This window comes from Anabrus simplex, chromosome 7, assembly GCF_040414725.1.
Source record: "Anabrus simplex isolate iqAnaSimp1 chromosome 7, ASM4041472v1, whole genome shotgun sequence".
Lineage (NCBI taxonomy): Eukaryota > Metazoa > Arthropoda > Insecta > Orthoptera > Tettigoniidae > Anabrus > Anabrus simplex.
In genome coordinates this window covers 34288451-34306045 of record NC_090271.1, presented here as the reverse complement: position 1 = coordinate 34306045, position 17595 = coordinate 34288451, and the positions used below count along the sequence as shown (strand labels likewise).

Genomic DNA, 17595 nt, shown 5'->3' with positions numbered 1-17595 from the left:
TTTTGACGCCAATCTTAACTGCGCATTCATGCAGGTATTATTATTATTATTATTATTATTATTATTATTATTATTATTATTATTATTATTATTATTATTATTATTATTATTATTATTATTATTATTATTATTATTATCATTATTATTATTATTATTATTATTCAATTTCCAATACAGGAAATAAACCTTTTTACAGGATATTAGGTCTATATTTAACAATTAAATAAGATTTAGCACAGATAAAACATTATTGTGAAAGCTTATTAAAAATTTGGTGGATGAATGTTAGAAAATGACAAGACCAACATAGTTTTTTAAATATATCATACAGATGTTTTCCCAATTCATTGTCGCAATAGTTCAAGTGAGTCTAGAACATATCTTGCTCTTCTAAAAACAGGAAATTCAAAAAGCAGGTGCTCTACAGTTTGAAGGGATCCACAAAAGCTTGAATAATCATCTGGAACATTGATATTAAATCGCTCGAAATATGAATTAAATTTACCACGCCCGGATAAGAATTGAGCAAGAACAAAGATTGGCACAAGTATTTTGCACTGAAGTCGATCTTGGGAAAGAATATTTCTCTCGTAACGGGTCCTTACAATGTTGCGGTCTAGACGTAATTCCACTGAAGAGTTGTGTGTTCTTTAATCTTTCTCCTCAGGCAACATATTGGAGGTCTGTTGAATCGCAGACTTTTCAGCTTCTCTTGGTAGTAGGTCTACTTTTTTCATTTCCAAGTCTCCCTATGGAGACACGAGGAAGCCCTACTGAGTTATGATCTTATGTCAGTGACTATTGGTTTCATATTGAATTTATCGTTAATGGGTTCGGTGCTGCCTGTGAATTGCTGTATAACTTGGTATTTTTGTTGTTATCTTTACTGTGGTGCAAACCTAACACCATCAAGATCGGAAGAGAACAAAGAGTTGACCAAGGGAGATCGGACAGGAAAGATGAAAATGAGGAGCCTGGCACAAGAAAGTGAAAGCAATGCCAAAGTCAGCTATAGGCTCCGTGCTCCCAAGCTTTTGGGGCCTCTTACGTCAGGCGGGATGTACTCTACCACACCCACTCTCGTTCTCTCCAGGAACAACTTTATCCGTCAGCATGTTCTTAGCTACATGATTTGCAAGTTAGCACCTCCTCTAAAAAGATGAGTGTAGCGTAACACTGCCGGCGAGTTATATGTTTTCAACTTCGGCTTTTCTTGGAATCGCTGATATGCTCAAAGTTTCTGCTGGATGTCTTTATGTGTGATCCCTATTTCTCGTAGGTCTTTTTCAACTTCGGTGAAACAGGGTCCTTTGGTTTTCTTGTTTACAAAGTAGGAAAAGATCCCGTTGCTCAATCTCTGCGAGCTCATACGTGTTATGTGGCCATAAAAATGCATCCTCATTTATCGAATGATGCCCGTTATCCCTTCCACATGCAGGTACAATTCAATATTATTATTATTATTATTATTATTTACAAGTTGCTTTAAGTCGCACCGACCAGATAGGTCTTATAGTGACGATGGAATAGGAAAGAGCTACGAATGGGAAACAAGTAGCCGTGGCCTTAACAAAGGCACAGCCCCATCATTTACCTGGTGTGAAAATGGCAAACCAAGGAAAACCATCTTCTGAGCAGCCGACAGTGGGTTTCGAACCCACTATCTCTCGAATGCAAGTTCACAGCTGCGCGCTTCTAACCGCTCAGCCAACTCGCTCGTACTATCTGTGTTAATAGTGTTTTACGTTCCATCACAGCACACTCTTAGAGTCCCGCGTAACGGGCTATGAAGACCGTAGATTTAACAAAATAGTCTGACGCCCGGCTATATCGGCAAGCATGCCCTTCCCAAAGCGAACCCAATGTTGATATCTGTGGTGAGCTAGTAGTTTGTTATGATGAGCGTGTATGAAGAGAAGTATATTAAGATGAACACTAACACTCAGGCCTGGAGCCAGTTGAATTAATCATACGCAGTTAAGATCCACGACCCGACCGCGAATCGAACCCGGGACTCTTCCGTACCGCGCTCTAAGAATGTATATTTGCAGGGCGTATTCACGCACTCCTACAGCGTAATGCATCTAAGGTTCATTTTCCTTTACACTTTAGCAAAGGAAAATGAACCCAACGAAAATTGTACTGGTGGACTGCATGTCCATATGCGGCTGGGAGGCGTGACCTGTCTTAAGGAGAATAATGGATTAAAAAGAGCATTGAGAGATACAAGGTTTTGATGTAACAGCGACGATATTTATATTACGCTTATATATTTAGGACTTCACATCCAAACGGTAACTAACATCTGGAAAGGTATTGATAACCTTATGTCCTACTAATGAGGGTTATTTTAAATGTGTTTGGCTTTCGGCAAGTAGCCATGCTGCCGGAGAAACATCATGTACAAATACATGAAGACATACCGTATATAAAATAATACTACATCTTAAAATGCATGCAACAGATAAAATATCTTAATACAAAGGAAATACAACTCATTTTATTCACTTCACAGCATACGCAAAAGAATATTCGGCGATAAATATCTCATTTAGATTTTCACATCAGTCATATGTAGAAATTGGGCAAGTGTTAGGTAAATGTTATCAGATTTGTTTAGTAAACATTATTATCCGTCCGTTCTTCTTAATCCGTTTACTCTCAAGGGTTGGTTTTTCCCCTCGGACTCAGCGAGGGATCCCACCTCTACCGCCTCAAGGACAGTGTCTTGGAGCGTGATACTTTGGTTTGCGGGGATGAACTGGAGAGGAGGATCAGTGCCTCGCCCAGGCGGCCTCACCTGCTATGCTGAACAGGGGCCTTGTGGGGGGATAGAAATATTGGAAGGGATAGACAAGGAAGAGGGAAGGAAGCGGCCGTGGCCTTAAATTAGGTACCATCCCGACATTTGCCTGGAGGAGAAGTGGGACACCACGGAAAACCACTTCGAAGATGGCTAAAGAGGGAATCGAACCCCGCTCTACTCAGTTGACCTCCCGAGGCTAAGTTGACTCCGTTCCAGCCCTTGCACCACTTTTCAAATTTCATGGCAGAGCCGGGAATTGGACCCGGTAATCCGGGGAGTGGCAGCCAATTACACTAACCACTACACGACAGAGGCGGACGTAAACATATTATACTGGTAGGAAAAGGGACATGAATAAGGGCCAATTTTACATATAATACACTTTGTGCCTGTCGATATTTACTACCAATGAGGGTTCTACCGCAACTCGTCAGCCTATGTGAGGAAGGCGAAGACGAGGTCCTTTATGACTTCTTGGAAACAGCGATGTCTTAACAAATCCAGAACTATACTCCTGGATACCTAAATAGTGTTGCCGCGACCAGCTGGTTAGTCTTGATTGGAACGCTGTAAAGACACTTGAATTGTTTCTTCATAAAGTTTGGGCCCGCTCAGACCAGTTCGTTCACTTCCCTTCTCTTAACAAACAGGACGAGTTTCTATTCGACTAGAGTCACATGCAACTCGCGAAAAGCTAGAGGGCGCGGTAATTAGATAAGAGAGAAAATTAAAGAAAGAAAAAGAAGGAAGACCCACGAGATTGCCATTTGCGAGTGAAAGGAATCTCCAAGATGCTTGAGAGTGAAAGTCAAATTATAAGCCGATGTTAAAAGTGAAAACAAGCGAAGTGCGTTTCTCATCAGACCCACCCACGGCGTTTTGTCGTCCACACATGCCAAGCTAACAGCAGCTTTCCGTCTTCGAACATAACCACGTTGGCAACGTCAGACGTCTCTCCCACCTGGTGACAAGTGACCTCCTCCCGAATTCACGACTTCAGTTTGGTTTTTAGACGTACAGTAGTCAACAAGCAAGGTTTAATGCAGAGATCTTTCTTTTTGTTAAGTATCGATGATAAAAACAAATCTCCAGCGACTAATTTAATAATGTATAATAATAATTAACCTTCAGAAAGAGCAGACCGCTTGTAAATGCCGGGAGAAGCTTCTGTGAAACTTTGGGAACCACTTATCCAATTTGAACACAGACTTCAAGCCCGGAAAATATCATCTTCAATAATCAATGAACTATTCAGTTCTTAAATTCCATTATTCAGGAAACAAAGTGTATTCTGAAAAGTACTCGGTGATATCACAGCTTTAGGACAACACTTGTCTCACGCGTCGAAGAAAGATAATAATAATAATAATAATAATAATAATAATAATAATAATAATAATAATAATGGCCGTCTCTGTGGTGTACTGGTTAGCGTGATTAACTGCCACCACCATCATGTACAGAATATTCTCAATTGTTCTGGCGACTATACCATTCTGGAAGTTACAGTGTGTTTCATAATTATGGATTACAATTTATATAGACAGGTAAGAATAAATTATAATATTAATTTACAGGTATTTACATTAACGGAACTGATATCAATGTCTATGTACAACACATGTTTCATAACCTCACACACAATACGATCATTCGACTACGTAAATAATGGCATAACCTCACACACAATGCGATCGTATCATAATAATAATAATACAAATACTATCATTATGTAACACTTCACAGCCATACATACAAGTAATAATAATAATAATAATAATAATAATAATAATAATAATAATAATAATAATAATAATAATAATAATAATAATAATAATAATAATAATAATTCGAGCTAGATATTTGTGTTAGTTACCCATGGGTGAGAGAATATTGTTTTCAAGTTATACCTGATATCGCACTTGCGTCAAGTCTTCAAAAATATATTTCTAATGCCTATATCAATGAACAAGCTTCTTTTCTTAACAAAGGCCTTCCTTGCTTGTACTAGTCTGCTTTGTATGTCCACATTACTTCTGCCATCGTTAGTTGTTTTACTACCCAAGTAACAATATTTATCTACTTGCTTTAAGATTTCGTTTCCTAATCTATATTTCCACCATCACCTGACTTCCCTCGACTGCACTCCATTACTTCTATTTTGGATGTATTTTCATCCTGTACTCCTTCTCCAAGACTGTGTCTACTGTTCCGCAGTTTTCTCCAGATCTTGTGGAGACTCAGATAATGATGCTAAATATAGTATTAATATTACATTATTATTATTATTATTATTATTATTATTATTATTATTATTATTATTAGTAGTAGTAGTAGTAGTAGTAGTAGTAGTAGTAGTAGTAGTAGTATGATTATAATAATAATTATTATTATTTAGCCTTTCGCGATAACCAGTGAAAAATATATGAAGAAGCGAACTGCTCAGCTGAAAATGGTAGCACGGGAAGAGTAGATATTCCAGCCATCTGAAACGGATACTGTACGAAAATTTCGCCAAGATAGTCAATGTACAGACACACGGTCGTTACGATTTTATGTATATATAAGATAAGGAATCTGCTCTACGTACAACACCTTTTGTGCTATGTCCGCTGGACTTAGCCTCCAAAACCGACCGTTCATGCATCTCCCTTATTATAAATCCTATAAAAAATGCACATGAGAAAAAAGTTTTATAAATGGATTTCCATCAAGGTTGGTCGATTTCCAGTCAGGTTGGTCTTGTATATATTGCGGGACAGTAAAATCACTCTTTGGGTTCCCTATAAACCACCGGTCCATTTCGGGATGATTGTAGACCGTTTTAATAACAACAGACCTGCCATAATAAGAATTGCGGATTATGAGGTTGTCAGTCGCTTCGAGTATCTAGGATCTATTGTCACAAATACTGGAGACTGTGAACCTGAGATCCGCAAGCGCATTGCAATTGCGAGAAATTCAACAGCAAAACTTACTCGCATCTGGAAGGACACCTCCAGCACTTCCAAGACAAAGCTCACCCTCATGCGAACTCTGATCTTCCCTATCGCGACCTACTGTATGCAGCAGAAACTTGGACGATGAAGACGGCGGATCGCCGCAGGATTCATGCTCTAGAAATGTGGTGCTATAGGAAATTACTGCGAATACCATGGACAGTACACCGTAGTAATGAATCGATCCTGCAACAGCTCGGCATCAGAACAAGACTGTCGACCCTTATCAACCAAAAACAACTCGGATATTTTGGTCATATTGCCAGAAGACAGGAGGCAATGGAAATACTTATCATAGAGGAAAAAGTCGAAGGCCGAAGACCTAGAGGACGTGCGCCGTTACGATGGATGGACCAGATCAAGAACTTAACCAGGATGAGCTTACAGCAAGCAAGTCACCATGCCCAAAGCAGAGACTCCTGGAGGAAGATCACCAAAAGGGTTGTCGCGTGATGCCACTACACCCTTACGAAGGGTTGGACTAAGAGAGAGGACCTAAAAAACCTACCTTTCGACAGGTGGATGCTAAGTATGAAGTTTGGTTGAAATATCTCCAGTAGTTTTCAGGTTATAACAAATACGCTTTGCACGCACCCGCTTTTGAGTTATGTCCAGTGGGACTTGTACCGAAAAACGGTCCGTTAATGATATCTCCCTTATTAATCCTCGTATCGAAAAAAGGTTTAGAAATTGATTTCGAGTAAGGCAGGAAGATTTCCATTTAGTTGTGTATATTTTGTGAGAGTGCAAAATCACGGTTTCGGCTGCTACCCTCTGAGGCCTGGTTCGATTCCCTGCTCTACCACGAAATTTGAAAAGTGGTACGAAGTCTGGCTGGAACGGGGTCCACTCAGTCTCGGGAGGGCAAGTGAGTAGAGGGGAGTTCGGTTCCCTCCTCAGTCATCCTCGAAGTGGTTTTCCGTGGTTTCCCACTTCTCCTCTAGGCAAATGCCGGGATGGTACCTAACTTAACGCCACGGCCGCTTCCTCCCCTCTTCCTTGCCTATACCTTCTAATCTTCCCATCCCCCACAAGGCATCTGTTTAGCATAGCAGGTGAGGCCGTCTGTATCCCCGTCCAAATGTCTCACGTTCCAGGACACAGACCTTGAAGCAGTAGAAGTGGGAGTCCTCACTAAGTCCGGGGAAAAAGAGTAAATGGATTAAATAATTAATTAATTAATTAATCAATTAATTAATTAATTAATTAAATGAAATAAATAAATAAATTACGAGTAAAATTGTAAAAAAAGATATTACAATAGAAGTGTTCGTAACAAACCAAACCAAACCCCATGGCACTACAGCCCTTGAAGGGCCTTGGCCTACCAAGCGACCGCTGCTCAGCCCGAAGGCCTGCAGATTACGAGGTGTCGTGTGGTCAACACGACGAATCCTCTCGGCCGTTATTCTTGGCTTTCTAGACCGGGTGTTCGTAACAAGTAATTCTATTACTTTCACACAATTACTTCCCAACTCTGATACTACTACTAATACTAAAATGTTTTCATTCCTCCCCTGAAAGGGGAGGCGGGACTCTTAGACAGTGACGCCGTCTCTCAGGCCGGGAGATTTGTTACGGTGAAAGAGATGTTCGCAGAAGGTGACGGGTTTGGCGGCCGTTGCCTATACTAGAAACTGTCCCGGCATTCGCCTCAGTCCAGGAGAATGGAAAACCACGGAAAACCATTCTCAGGACAGGCAACGGTTGCGGTCAGCCGTGAGGTCTAGCTCTGTCCCGTCTACCGAATGCAGAGGCGTAGAACCCCTCCATCTGCTCAGTTGGCCGGTCAGAGTGCAGAGCTGTTGGACCACGGACTAGCCGTGGCCGCTTGGGGGTCGAGAACAATGAATTGAGAATGCTCCCGGTTCAGTGTTCAGTAAGTAGTGTTAAGAAACGTTCCTGTGATATTTATTCTTGTATTAAATGCCCCATGTCTTTGTACTTACATGAGTGTATAAATTGTTTCAGATGAAGGGGATTATATGGCATTTGGATTATCTGGAGACAACAGCAGTAGTGCAATGATTGGGGGAGACGTGGTCGTGGCTTGGATAAACCATACTACTCTGGCAGGTTCTGCGGATGATTATCACCTGGCAGACAAGTCGCAGTGTTCGGGAAAGACAGGAAGTTGCCCAGACGTCAAGCTAGGGGTATGCTTAACTCAACACAGATATTATTAAAAAAATAAGTTCGACTGTAAATTGCACTGCATCTCTAACACAAGCGGGTGAACATTACAGTTTATTACTGTCACGCATTACGTGAAAACCTTTGTCTGACTCATTGGCTTAATGGTCAGCACTGGAGCCTTCAGTTCAGAGGAGGTGGTGGTGATTATTGTTTTAGGAGGAAGTAGGTAGATTAGATAATATTTATTTTCCTCGAGATCTACAGTACATGACCTTAATGATCTATAACGGAGAAAAATAACAATGTCTAACCTTATCAGGATATGATCAATCAATTTGCATTTGCTGAAAATATACAAACCAACAGACAAATCAGAATAAATTTCCATGAAATCATCGACAGACACGATTAACTCCTTTTCGGAGATCCGTTATCCGTGGGAGTACGACAACGGTGTGAACACAAAACAAAATGGCATACATGGCATAAAATAAGGTAAAATTTAAAAAATGCACGGCAGAACGGCGCAGGGCGCTTGGCCATCCATGTGGAAGGATAAAGTCCTCCCATTCCTTTCCTGACTGACACAGTAAGTCATTACACAATCCCCCCTCCTACATGTCAACACGCGAACAATTACAACTTGCTGAGCCAGTCCAACGTTACAATCTAACATTACACTCTTTGCCAACCATTGTAATCACCATCACTCTTAATCATACTAAATCTTCTATTCTAATTGTAAACAAACGTATCACGCCAAACTCCACATTAAAATATACTCACTACTTTCACTTCCGCCTCATAACAAGCCAAACTCCATCCAGTCAATACCTCTACATAATTCCCATCCATACAATTCAATTATCAAACCTGATCACCTTGCACTATCATCTACCAACTTAACTTAAGTACGAACACACTCTATTAAAATAACCATTCCTCAATTCACAATTCACTCCACTCACCTTCCAGCTTAATCCTTCTCTCCTTCGTCAGACCAGCTTTCTAACCATCATTTTTCCTCATAAACACATATTACCTCCCACCACTCCAATTACATCCACCCACCACTTCACTCCAGATAACACCCGTCCAACTCCACTCTCCTTGCAGCTTAATCCTTAAATTTGCTTAGCTTTAATCACCACTAACAAAATCACACTTAAAAACTAAATTCACTATATATTTTAAATCCAATTCACCCTACATATCAAATCCTCACAGATACTATAACACTCCTTTTTAACCAACCGAACCATCTAACGTTATATTGCCACCAAATATTCGTCCACTATTCCCTTACTTACTTACTACCTTTACTTGACTTTTTACTACTTGTTACTATGCCCTTGTCATTTTTTCATTCCCCACAGATCCCTTAAGCTCCTGCTCCTCCCTTTGTTCATAAATAGTTCTATTATCTCCCTGTCAGACCTTTCCTTTTCACTCTGCCTAACCATTTCTTCACTGTGTTCACCTCTCTGCCTTTCCTCCTCCCTGGCTATGTCCATAGCTGCTTCTCTAAACATTTGTATTCTCACACTATTGTCCTCTGCTCTTTCCTTACCACTATGCACGACCACTCTTTCACTATGTTCGTCCCTCTGCCTTTCCTCACTTGACTTCCTGTTTCCCTTTGGTCTTTCCTGGTCACCATGTCCGTCTTCTCCGACCTTGCTTTCTAAAACATGCCTTTCTTTCACGCTCTTCCCCACAACTCCTTCTTGCTTCCAGTTCTCTTCTAATTCCCGTAATTTCGTTACTGTCCAAAGTCTGGTCCATTGGCCATTGGTTACCACTAATTCCTGACCCCTAATGTGAGCTCTTAATCCTTGAAGTCTTGGCCCTTACTAAATGTTTCTTACGTGTTTTATATTCTTCATCCCTTCTCTTCCCATGTCCCTCTTAATCCAAATTGTTGCACTCTGTAGATTACCCACGTTTCTTATCGCTATTTCCGCCATTAGGGAAAATAACAACTTCACTTTTATCGGCCGGTTACCCTGTGCTTTACCTATCCTTTCCACATCGTCTACGTCCACTTCACAGAAGTTAATTTTCATTCGGTTTTGGATGAATTCTGTAACTTTGTAAATTGTCATCACTTTGTCCTCTCCTTTTTCTTCCGGCACTCCATATATAAATAACCATTTCTTCCTGCCTTTCTGGATACTGTCTTCTATTTCTGCCTTCATCATCTCTTCTTCCATATTCATTACTTTCTCTTTGAGTGACACAATTTCTCTCTCGTTGTTTCCCACTTTAGTCGTTATTTCGTCTGTTCTTCCCTGAATCCATTGCCTCATATTTTCAAACTCTTTCATTTGTTCCTGAATCATATTTTTTATCTGTTCAAATGGGCATACTTCTTCCACAACCTTTAGGAGGAAGTACAACTAGGCAACCATCCTCTATATAACACTAATCAGAGAGAAAAAATGGAAGGGCTCCGACACTTCGAAAAATGAAGATATCGGCCAAAGAAAGACAAGAGCCACGAAGGGCGTGAAAATGACTCCCTAGGCCTCGAGTGCTCCAATACCGTCGGGGTCGGAAAAGAACCAGTTGACCAAGGGAGGTCGGATAGGACAGATGAAAGTGAGGAGCCTGGCACAAGTAAGTGGAAGCAATTCCAGGCCTCAGCTAAGGGCCCCGTGGTCACCAACCCATGCTCCAAAGTTCAGAGCCCCTGGGTCCCCTTTTAGTCACGTCTTACGACAGGCAGGGGATACCGCGGGTGTTATTCTATCACCTCCACCCACAGGGGGGTTCAGTTCAGAGGGTTCAGGTTCGACTACCGACCGAGTCGGCGATTTTAATCGCTCAATCAATGAATATTCAAGATAAACTTAAATATTATAATTAAGCGGTCCACCTATTCAATACAATATATAATTTATTATATCTAGTACATTATTATAATTAAGCGGTCCGCCTATTCAATACAATATATAATTTATTATATCTAGTACATGTTTCGTCCCCTAAGGGACATCATCAGCTAATAATAAATTAACATTAATATATCAGAAATAAATATTATTAAAATTGGAAAGACACATTAAAATTTTTGACATTAAAAATAAGATCTTGGAAATTTTGTTAAAATTGTAAGTCATAAAACAGATAAAACAGTTAAATTGTCCATATTTCTCTTGTTGATATTCTTGGAAAATACCAGTTTTGCTTATAAAATCTTAAAATATCATTTGTTGTAAATAGCACACTTGATTTGTATCTCTTGGTGAAAGATTTGTTGAAACTTAATAAGCATTCCTTAGACGGTATAATAAATTTAAATGCTTCAGAATTTAAAATCAGCTCGGGGCCATGATCGTTAAGTTCTGTGTGGTAATTGATATAATTTTAAATGAAAAAATAAAAAAAAAATATAAGTGTAAGTAACGTGAAATGGAAGATGAAATAATTATAACGTAATGTAATAAAATCGTATTACTTATTCCTTATTATTGGCCAAGATCTTATTTTAAATGTCAAAAATTTTAATGTATCTTTCCAATTTTAATAATATTTATTTCTGATATATTAATGTTAATTTATTATTAGCTGATGATGTCCCTTAGGGGACGAAACATGTACTAGATATAATAAATTATATATTGTATTGAATAGGCAGACCACTTAATTATAATATTTAAGTTTATCTTGAATATTCATTGATGATTACAGTCAATACGGGATTAGTATTACTTGAAATGAAGCTGTTAAAGCTTATCACTTGTAATGATTTTAATCGCGTCTGATTAATTCTTATAGCTCGGGGACTGGGTGTTTGTCTTTGTCCAAATAGTTTCCTCTTCATATTCAAAATTCAGAATACTACACTACTGACCACCACAGGAACATGCAAGAATGATTACAACCCTCCATATAGGATTGGTGTCAGGGAGGCATCCGAACGTAAAACAGAGCCAAATCCCCATTTGCAATGCATTTCGCACCCGTGTCCTCACAAATGCGGAGAAAAAGTGGCAGTAGAGGAAGTAGAAGAAGAAAAAGAAGATCATGCGAACAGTTTTGACCAGACTGTACCATGCATAAGTCAGCATTGTTGATGATTTGATGCATCTACAACCCGAAGTGAGAAAGTAAGATTTTCTTCTTACTTGGTAGAAAATTATTTTTACGTAAACAACCTTTTTCCTTCCAGTATGCAGGCAGCCAAATAAGAGGAAACTGGATGAAATACGAATGCATGTGAATCTTTCTATTCCATTCGTATTTTAGTGTAAGCTTGAATTCCTATCATCCAGTCTGTATATGTTTTCGTGGAAGAGTTGACTTCCTTGATGGATATCTTTTTTTTCAAAATCAACAGTAGTAAAGACTCGCACTTAGGAAACAATTTTTACACATCAAACAAGAAAACATACCTTCAGAACCAAATAATACCTATGAGATCTGTTACCGGGGTTTCGTGGATCACAGAGAGGTGAAAGAAGGTGAGGGCTTGAATGGGTCTATCTACAATATCAAAAATTATTTTAAAACTTTTAAATAAAGGTTATATTTCTTTTCAGAAAATCAAACTTTACTACAGCGTATCAGGTACAATGACAATTTTGATATAAAAATAGAAAACCCCAGGATAGGGAATTTAACACTTTTGGGCTTCAAGCCCCTAATTCACAACTTTACAATGTCGCCAATATAGCGTTTACTTCGACACCAGATTCCAGAGCACTTTGCTCCAACCATTATAATTTTACGGCCTTCCAAAGGCACCACTAGTATCACACAAAAACCAGAAAGAGTTTACAAGCTCTCTGAATTCAACAAAGGAGACTGGCTCCCGATTTCTTACAGCCTACTCAAGGCAACATTACACAAAAAATCTTACAATTTCTGGCCTCTCTAGGCCCAACCTACAATTTACAATTTTGTACACAGGGGTGTCTATTACCCAAACTACTGGGCCTTCGTGGAAAGAAGAACAGGTTAAATTACTGGCCCAAACACAAAATGTGTGGAAGCGTACACTTGCGCTCCTGGAAAACCAAGTATAAAACCCTAATTGGGCTCGCGGCCCGATGATACAGAGGCTAATCCCAAGCTACTGAGGTGACTAGAAAGAAGGTTAATTAATGCTTTACAGAAAGAGAAATAGTTACAACATCGTAGTCACCCCGAGATAAATTGAAGGGGAACTCGAGAGGGTAACACACTCTCTATCCCCAATTTACAGTTTAAGACTTTATGAAATTCTACATGAAAAGGAAGAAGTTTACATTTTAGAAATCATACGGTTACATAGTTAAAGCTTAGAACCTTCCCCTCGGATGAGTTGGCGGAGATAGCTAGAGATATAGAAAACTGGTGGCCATTATATGGGCTGATGTACTGCCTGCCGAAGGACGAGGCACCCCGCCTCCTGACTTAACACACACACTCAGTAATTCGACGATCAGTACCGGTAAGAAAAGGTAGCTTGAAAAAGCCGCAGATTATATACCTGAGGGGATGGTTCGAGAAGGTTCTGGATTAAATACGGACACACCCTCTCACTTTTATTGGCCAAATTAAAATCTACAAGAAGCCTGTGATAGGCCAAAAAATAAATACACAAATTTCTAACTGGCCAGATTCAAAAGCTGGTGGGATGAGAAGAAAGTGTTGCAAACCTTGAAATAACAAAATAAATGAACATTGATTTAGTTATGAAAACCTAGAAACACAAAACTTCTTTAAATCACAAGTTCTTCCACCTTGCACCAGAGTGCATGACCTCAGTTTTTTGTAAGGACATCTATGGAGAAAAGTTCAGACTACTTGCTGTACACCAAAACAAAACAAATAAATCCAGTCAGTTTAGGAAACTTTAAAATAACACAATACTCTGATATTTATGAGTGACATCTTCTGATTAATGTCCCAACTTCATGCAGTAGCTGTTTCACGTTTCCTTAAGGTGCTTCTTTTAAATGTGCGGGGTTGGGGTGTACCTCCTGGTACAAGATCAACTGATTGCTTCGCGTTTATTATTATTCTTGAAGTAACAAAAAAGGAGGCAATGAACAATGAACAATGACATATGGACGATTTTTAATATTTGTTGCGATAGTGAAGTGAAATCAAATGAAGGTTATATTTCAAAGGTGCAATGAAAATCTACATTCAGTGGGAAAATTATCAACGTTTCTTCAGTGCAATTCTCATTTGGGACTCTACGCTTCCTAGTGCAATTTACATGGTAAGTCATTTCCCGCTTATATTTTTTCAGTGTGATTTCCTATTTATCAACAATTACAGTTAAGTCATAGTAATTTGACCTTCTCGGAACCGCATTCATGGAAAAGCCGAATTATTGCGATTTAACTTCTGGAGTTATAGAGGCCATACAGTTAGGGGCGCACAGCTCTGAGCTTGCATCCGGGAGATAGTGGGTTCGAATCCCACCGTCGGTAGCCCTGAAGATGGTTTTCTGTGGTTTCTCATTTTCACGCCAGGCAAATGCTGGGCTGTACCTTAATTATGGCCACGGCCACTTCCTTCCCATTCCTAGACCTCTCCCATCTTATCGTCATCACAAGACCTATCAGCGTCGGTGTGCCGTAAAACAAATTGTTAATTGGAGTTATAGAAAAAGGTACTGTGCATATCCATAGAGGTTAACGGGTGCATATTCCTTAATAAAACATGCATAGAGTGCTTCGTCAACTTTTGCGTTATCTCCTGTCTTCAAAGACTGCCTCTCCCCTGTTCCTATCATTGCCAACCCTGCTGATTTTTCAGTAGACCTCCCGCATGTTAAACATTCCTACTTAACTACAGATTAACTGACAGAAAATCAATAAATCTATTGAAATTTCAATTGTAAAGAAATCACTATATTTACCTGTAAAAAATTAATCTCTAACATAACACATGGTGTCAAGTCAGCATGGATCATGCATCTAAAACTAACAAAAGTGTACACTGTAACACATTTCTCACAATTATAGAATTTTTCTGACGTTCCCACCTACTCAATACTACCGGTATTTATGTTATAAAATGAATGTATTAACATCTAAATTACAAAACTACAACACTATGATTGTACTCCTCAAACTGACAGTGTAACAAATGTAAACTAATAGTTCACTAGATTTTAAGACAGTGAATTTGTAAAATTCAAGAAAACAAAAACCTACAACCTGTTTACCAGTCAGTGACTGGGTCAAGGATGGAATGAATGAAGCCCTCATCTTGCGGCAAGGATAGGAGTCGTGCCAGCTGCCGAGGCCTGTCACACTCCTCTGAGGCAATGATTAATGACTGACAGATGAAATGAAATTATATTGGAGAGTGTTGCTGGAATGAAAGATGACAGGGATAACCGGAGTACCCAGAAAAAAAACCTGTCCCGCCTTCGCTTTGTCCAGCACAAATTTCACATCGAGTGACCGGGATTTGAACCACAGAGCCCAGTGGTGAAAGGCCGATGTGCTGCCACCTGAGCCACTGACGCTACCCATAAAATTCAAGAAGAGTATTTTAATTCAACAGAAACATGGACGGTTATCAAATTTTAAGACATATTTTTGTCAAACTCAAGAAGTAGTTTTTAATGATTGTGTGTACTATTTTAATTGTTAATGTAGACAACTGAGGATGATCCATGGATCGAAACTAGTATTGTTTAGATGTTAATAAATTAATTTTATAACACAAATAGCATTGATTAGGTGGGAACGTCAGAAAACTCTGTAATTGTAGGTCAAAAACCTTCAATACAGAAAAATGAAACTGATCACACATGACACTTCTCATCTGATTTGGATATGGAAGAGAAGCAACTATCCAGAAAGGAGTGAGGCAGGATTGTAGTTTATGTAGAATATATATGATATTATAAATCAGACAAATTTGGAAAATGAATCAGAGTTCAACCTGAGAAAAAAATATCCAAGATTTTCAAATAATTTAGGTTTTTAACCGAGTCCACAGAAGATTTGGGGATATTGCTGAATGGCATGGACACAGTCCTAAAGAAAAAGTACAAGATGGAAATAAATAAATAAATAAGTAAATAAATAAATAAATACATAAATATATATATATATATAAATTAATTAATTAATTAATTAATTAATTAATTAAATAAATAAATAAATAAATAAATAAATGTAAAACAAAGGCAACAGAATGTAATCAAATGAAGTCAAGCAATGTAGAAAGTATCACATCAGGAAAAGAAGTCTTAAAGGAAGTAGGTGAATATTGTAACTTCAGTAGCAGAATAACTACAGTAACAATAGCAGAAGTAAGGAGGACGTGAAATGTAGACTAGCCTAACTAAAGAAGACCCAACCAAAGATACAGTAAATTAGCTCACATCAAAACACAACATTTCTGAAGACGTTTGTGTAAAAAGAAATAAATGGGAGCCTTTGACACACTGAAGAAAATGCTGGAGGTGAGATGGATATACTGAATCACAAATGAAGAGATAGTGAATTAATTTTGCAAGAGCAGAGTGATTTAATTGAATTTGACCAGGAGAAGAAAATGATGGGATGCATCATTTTGAGATAAGGCTTGTTCAGTTGGTTTTTATGTGAGGAAGGTGAAGACATGAATATAACAAACAGACTAGGGCAGACGTAGGATGTAGAGATGAAGAGGATAGGTTGACAAAGAAAACTGTGTGAAACTAGGCTGCGAGGTACTACCCAGAATTTCTGAGAACTTGAATATTTGGTGTGAACAGCACCAAGTTCAGATGTTAGGTGCCTCTTGGTGCATGTTTCAACCATTAGTCTGCCAACTGGCATCCTTGTAAGTGCACATGTTTCAGTGCTTTTCTTTACACCACATCAACCGTCAGTGAGAGGTTTTACAAATGGTTTTTGAGACAACTGAGGGAAGATGTGAGGCACAAACAGGGACTGCATCATGACAACGCACCTGCATACACTTCACTCATTGTGAGGGATTTCCTGACAGAAAACAACATGACCGCCATTCCACACCCCACCTACTCACCTGATCTGGTACCCAGTAACTTCTACCTCTTCCCTAATATGAAATTCCAATTGGAAAGACAGGCGCTTAGACCACACTGAAAGGATCTAAGCAGAATCGCACAAGATGTTGAACGAACTGAATCCAGAAGGCTTTTGTGAGTGTTTCCAAAACTAGGAAAAACACTGCAATTGCTATATTCAAGCTCAGAGTGACTTCTTTCAAGGTGATGGTGGAAATTAGGCATTAAACTAAGTATTAATTTTTTAATGTCGTAATGGTCCACCTTTTCAATACTATCTGTCTGTTAGGTTATGAGCCCAGAGGCTGGTTGGATCCTCAAATAGCACCACCAAAGGCTATGCAGTTATAGGAAAACCACAAAAATCAATGGCAGTACCAAAATGAGGCGTATTAGGCAAGTTGAGGAGTGCAGTAGTTTGCCATTGCTTTCCTCACTGGGCCAGGCAGTGCTATTGTAGCACGACTGACCCTATGAGCAACACGTTTCACTTGGTTGTGCTCTGAATGCCATTATTCAGCACAACCCATACCCCAGCAGCTTCCATTTGTCACAGTCATGGATGAGAATTGGACTTCAGTGGAAGCTACACTTTGCTCTGGCCTGTGCCAAGAAATGGATGCAAAAGTACTGCATCCATCAAGAAATGACAGCAGGCAGTT

At 39.1% G+C, this 17595-nt stretch overlaps 1 protein-coding gene across 1 annotated transcript in view; it reads left to right on the top strand.

The window, feature by feature from the left end:
• LOC136877674 (protein Skeletor, isoforms D/E-like) overlaps positions 1-17595 on the top strand; it is a 152170-nt gene that overhangs the window by 105921 nt on the left and 28654 nt on the right. The window contains exons 8-9 of the mRNA XM_068228700.1: positions 7777-7949; positions 16572-16592. Of these exons, the coding sequence (XP_068084801.1) occupies positions 7777-7949; positions 16572-16592 (194 nt within the window). The remainder of the gene's footprint in view (positions 1-7776; positions 7950-16571; positions 16593-17595) is intronic.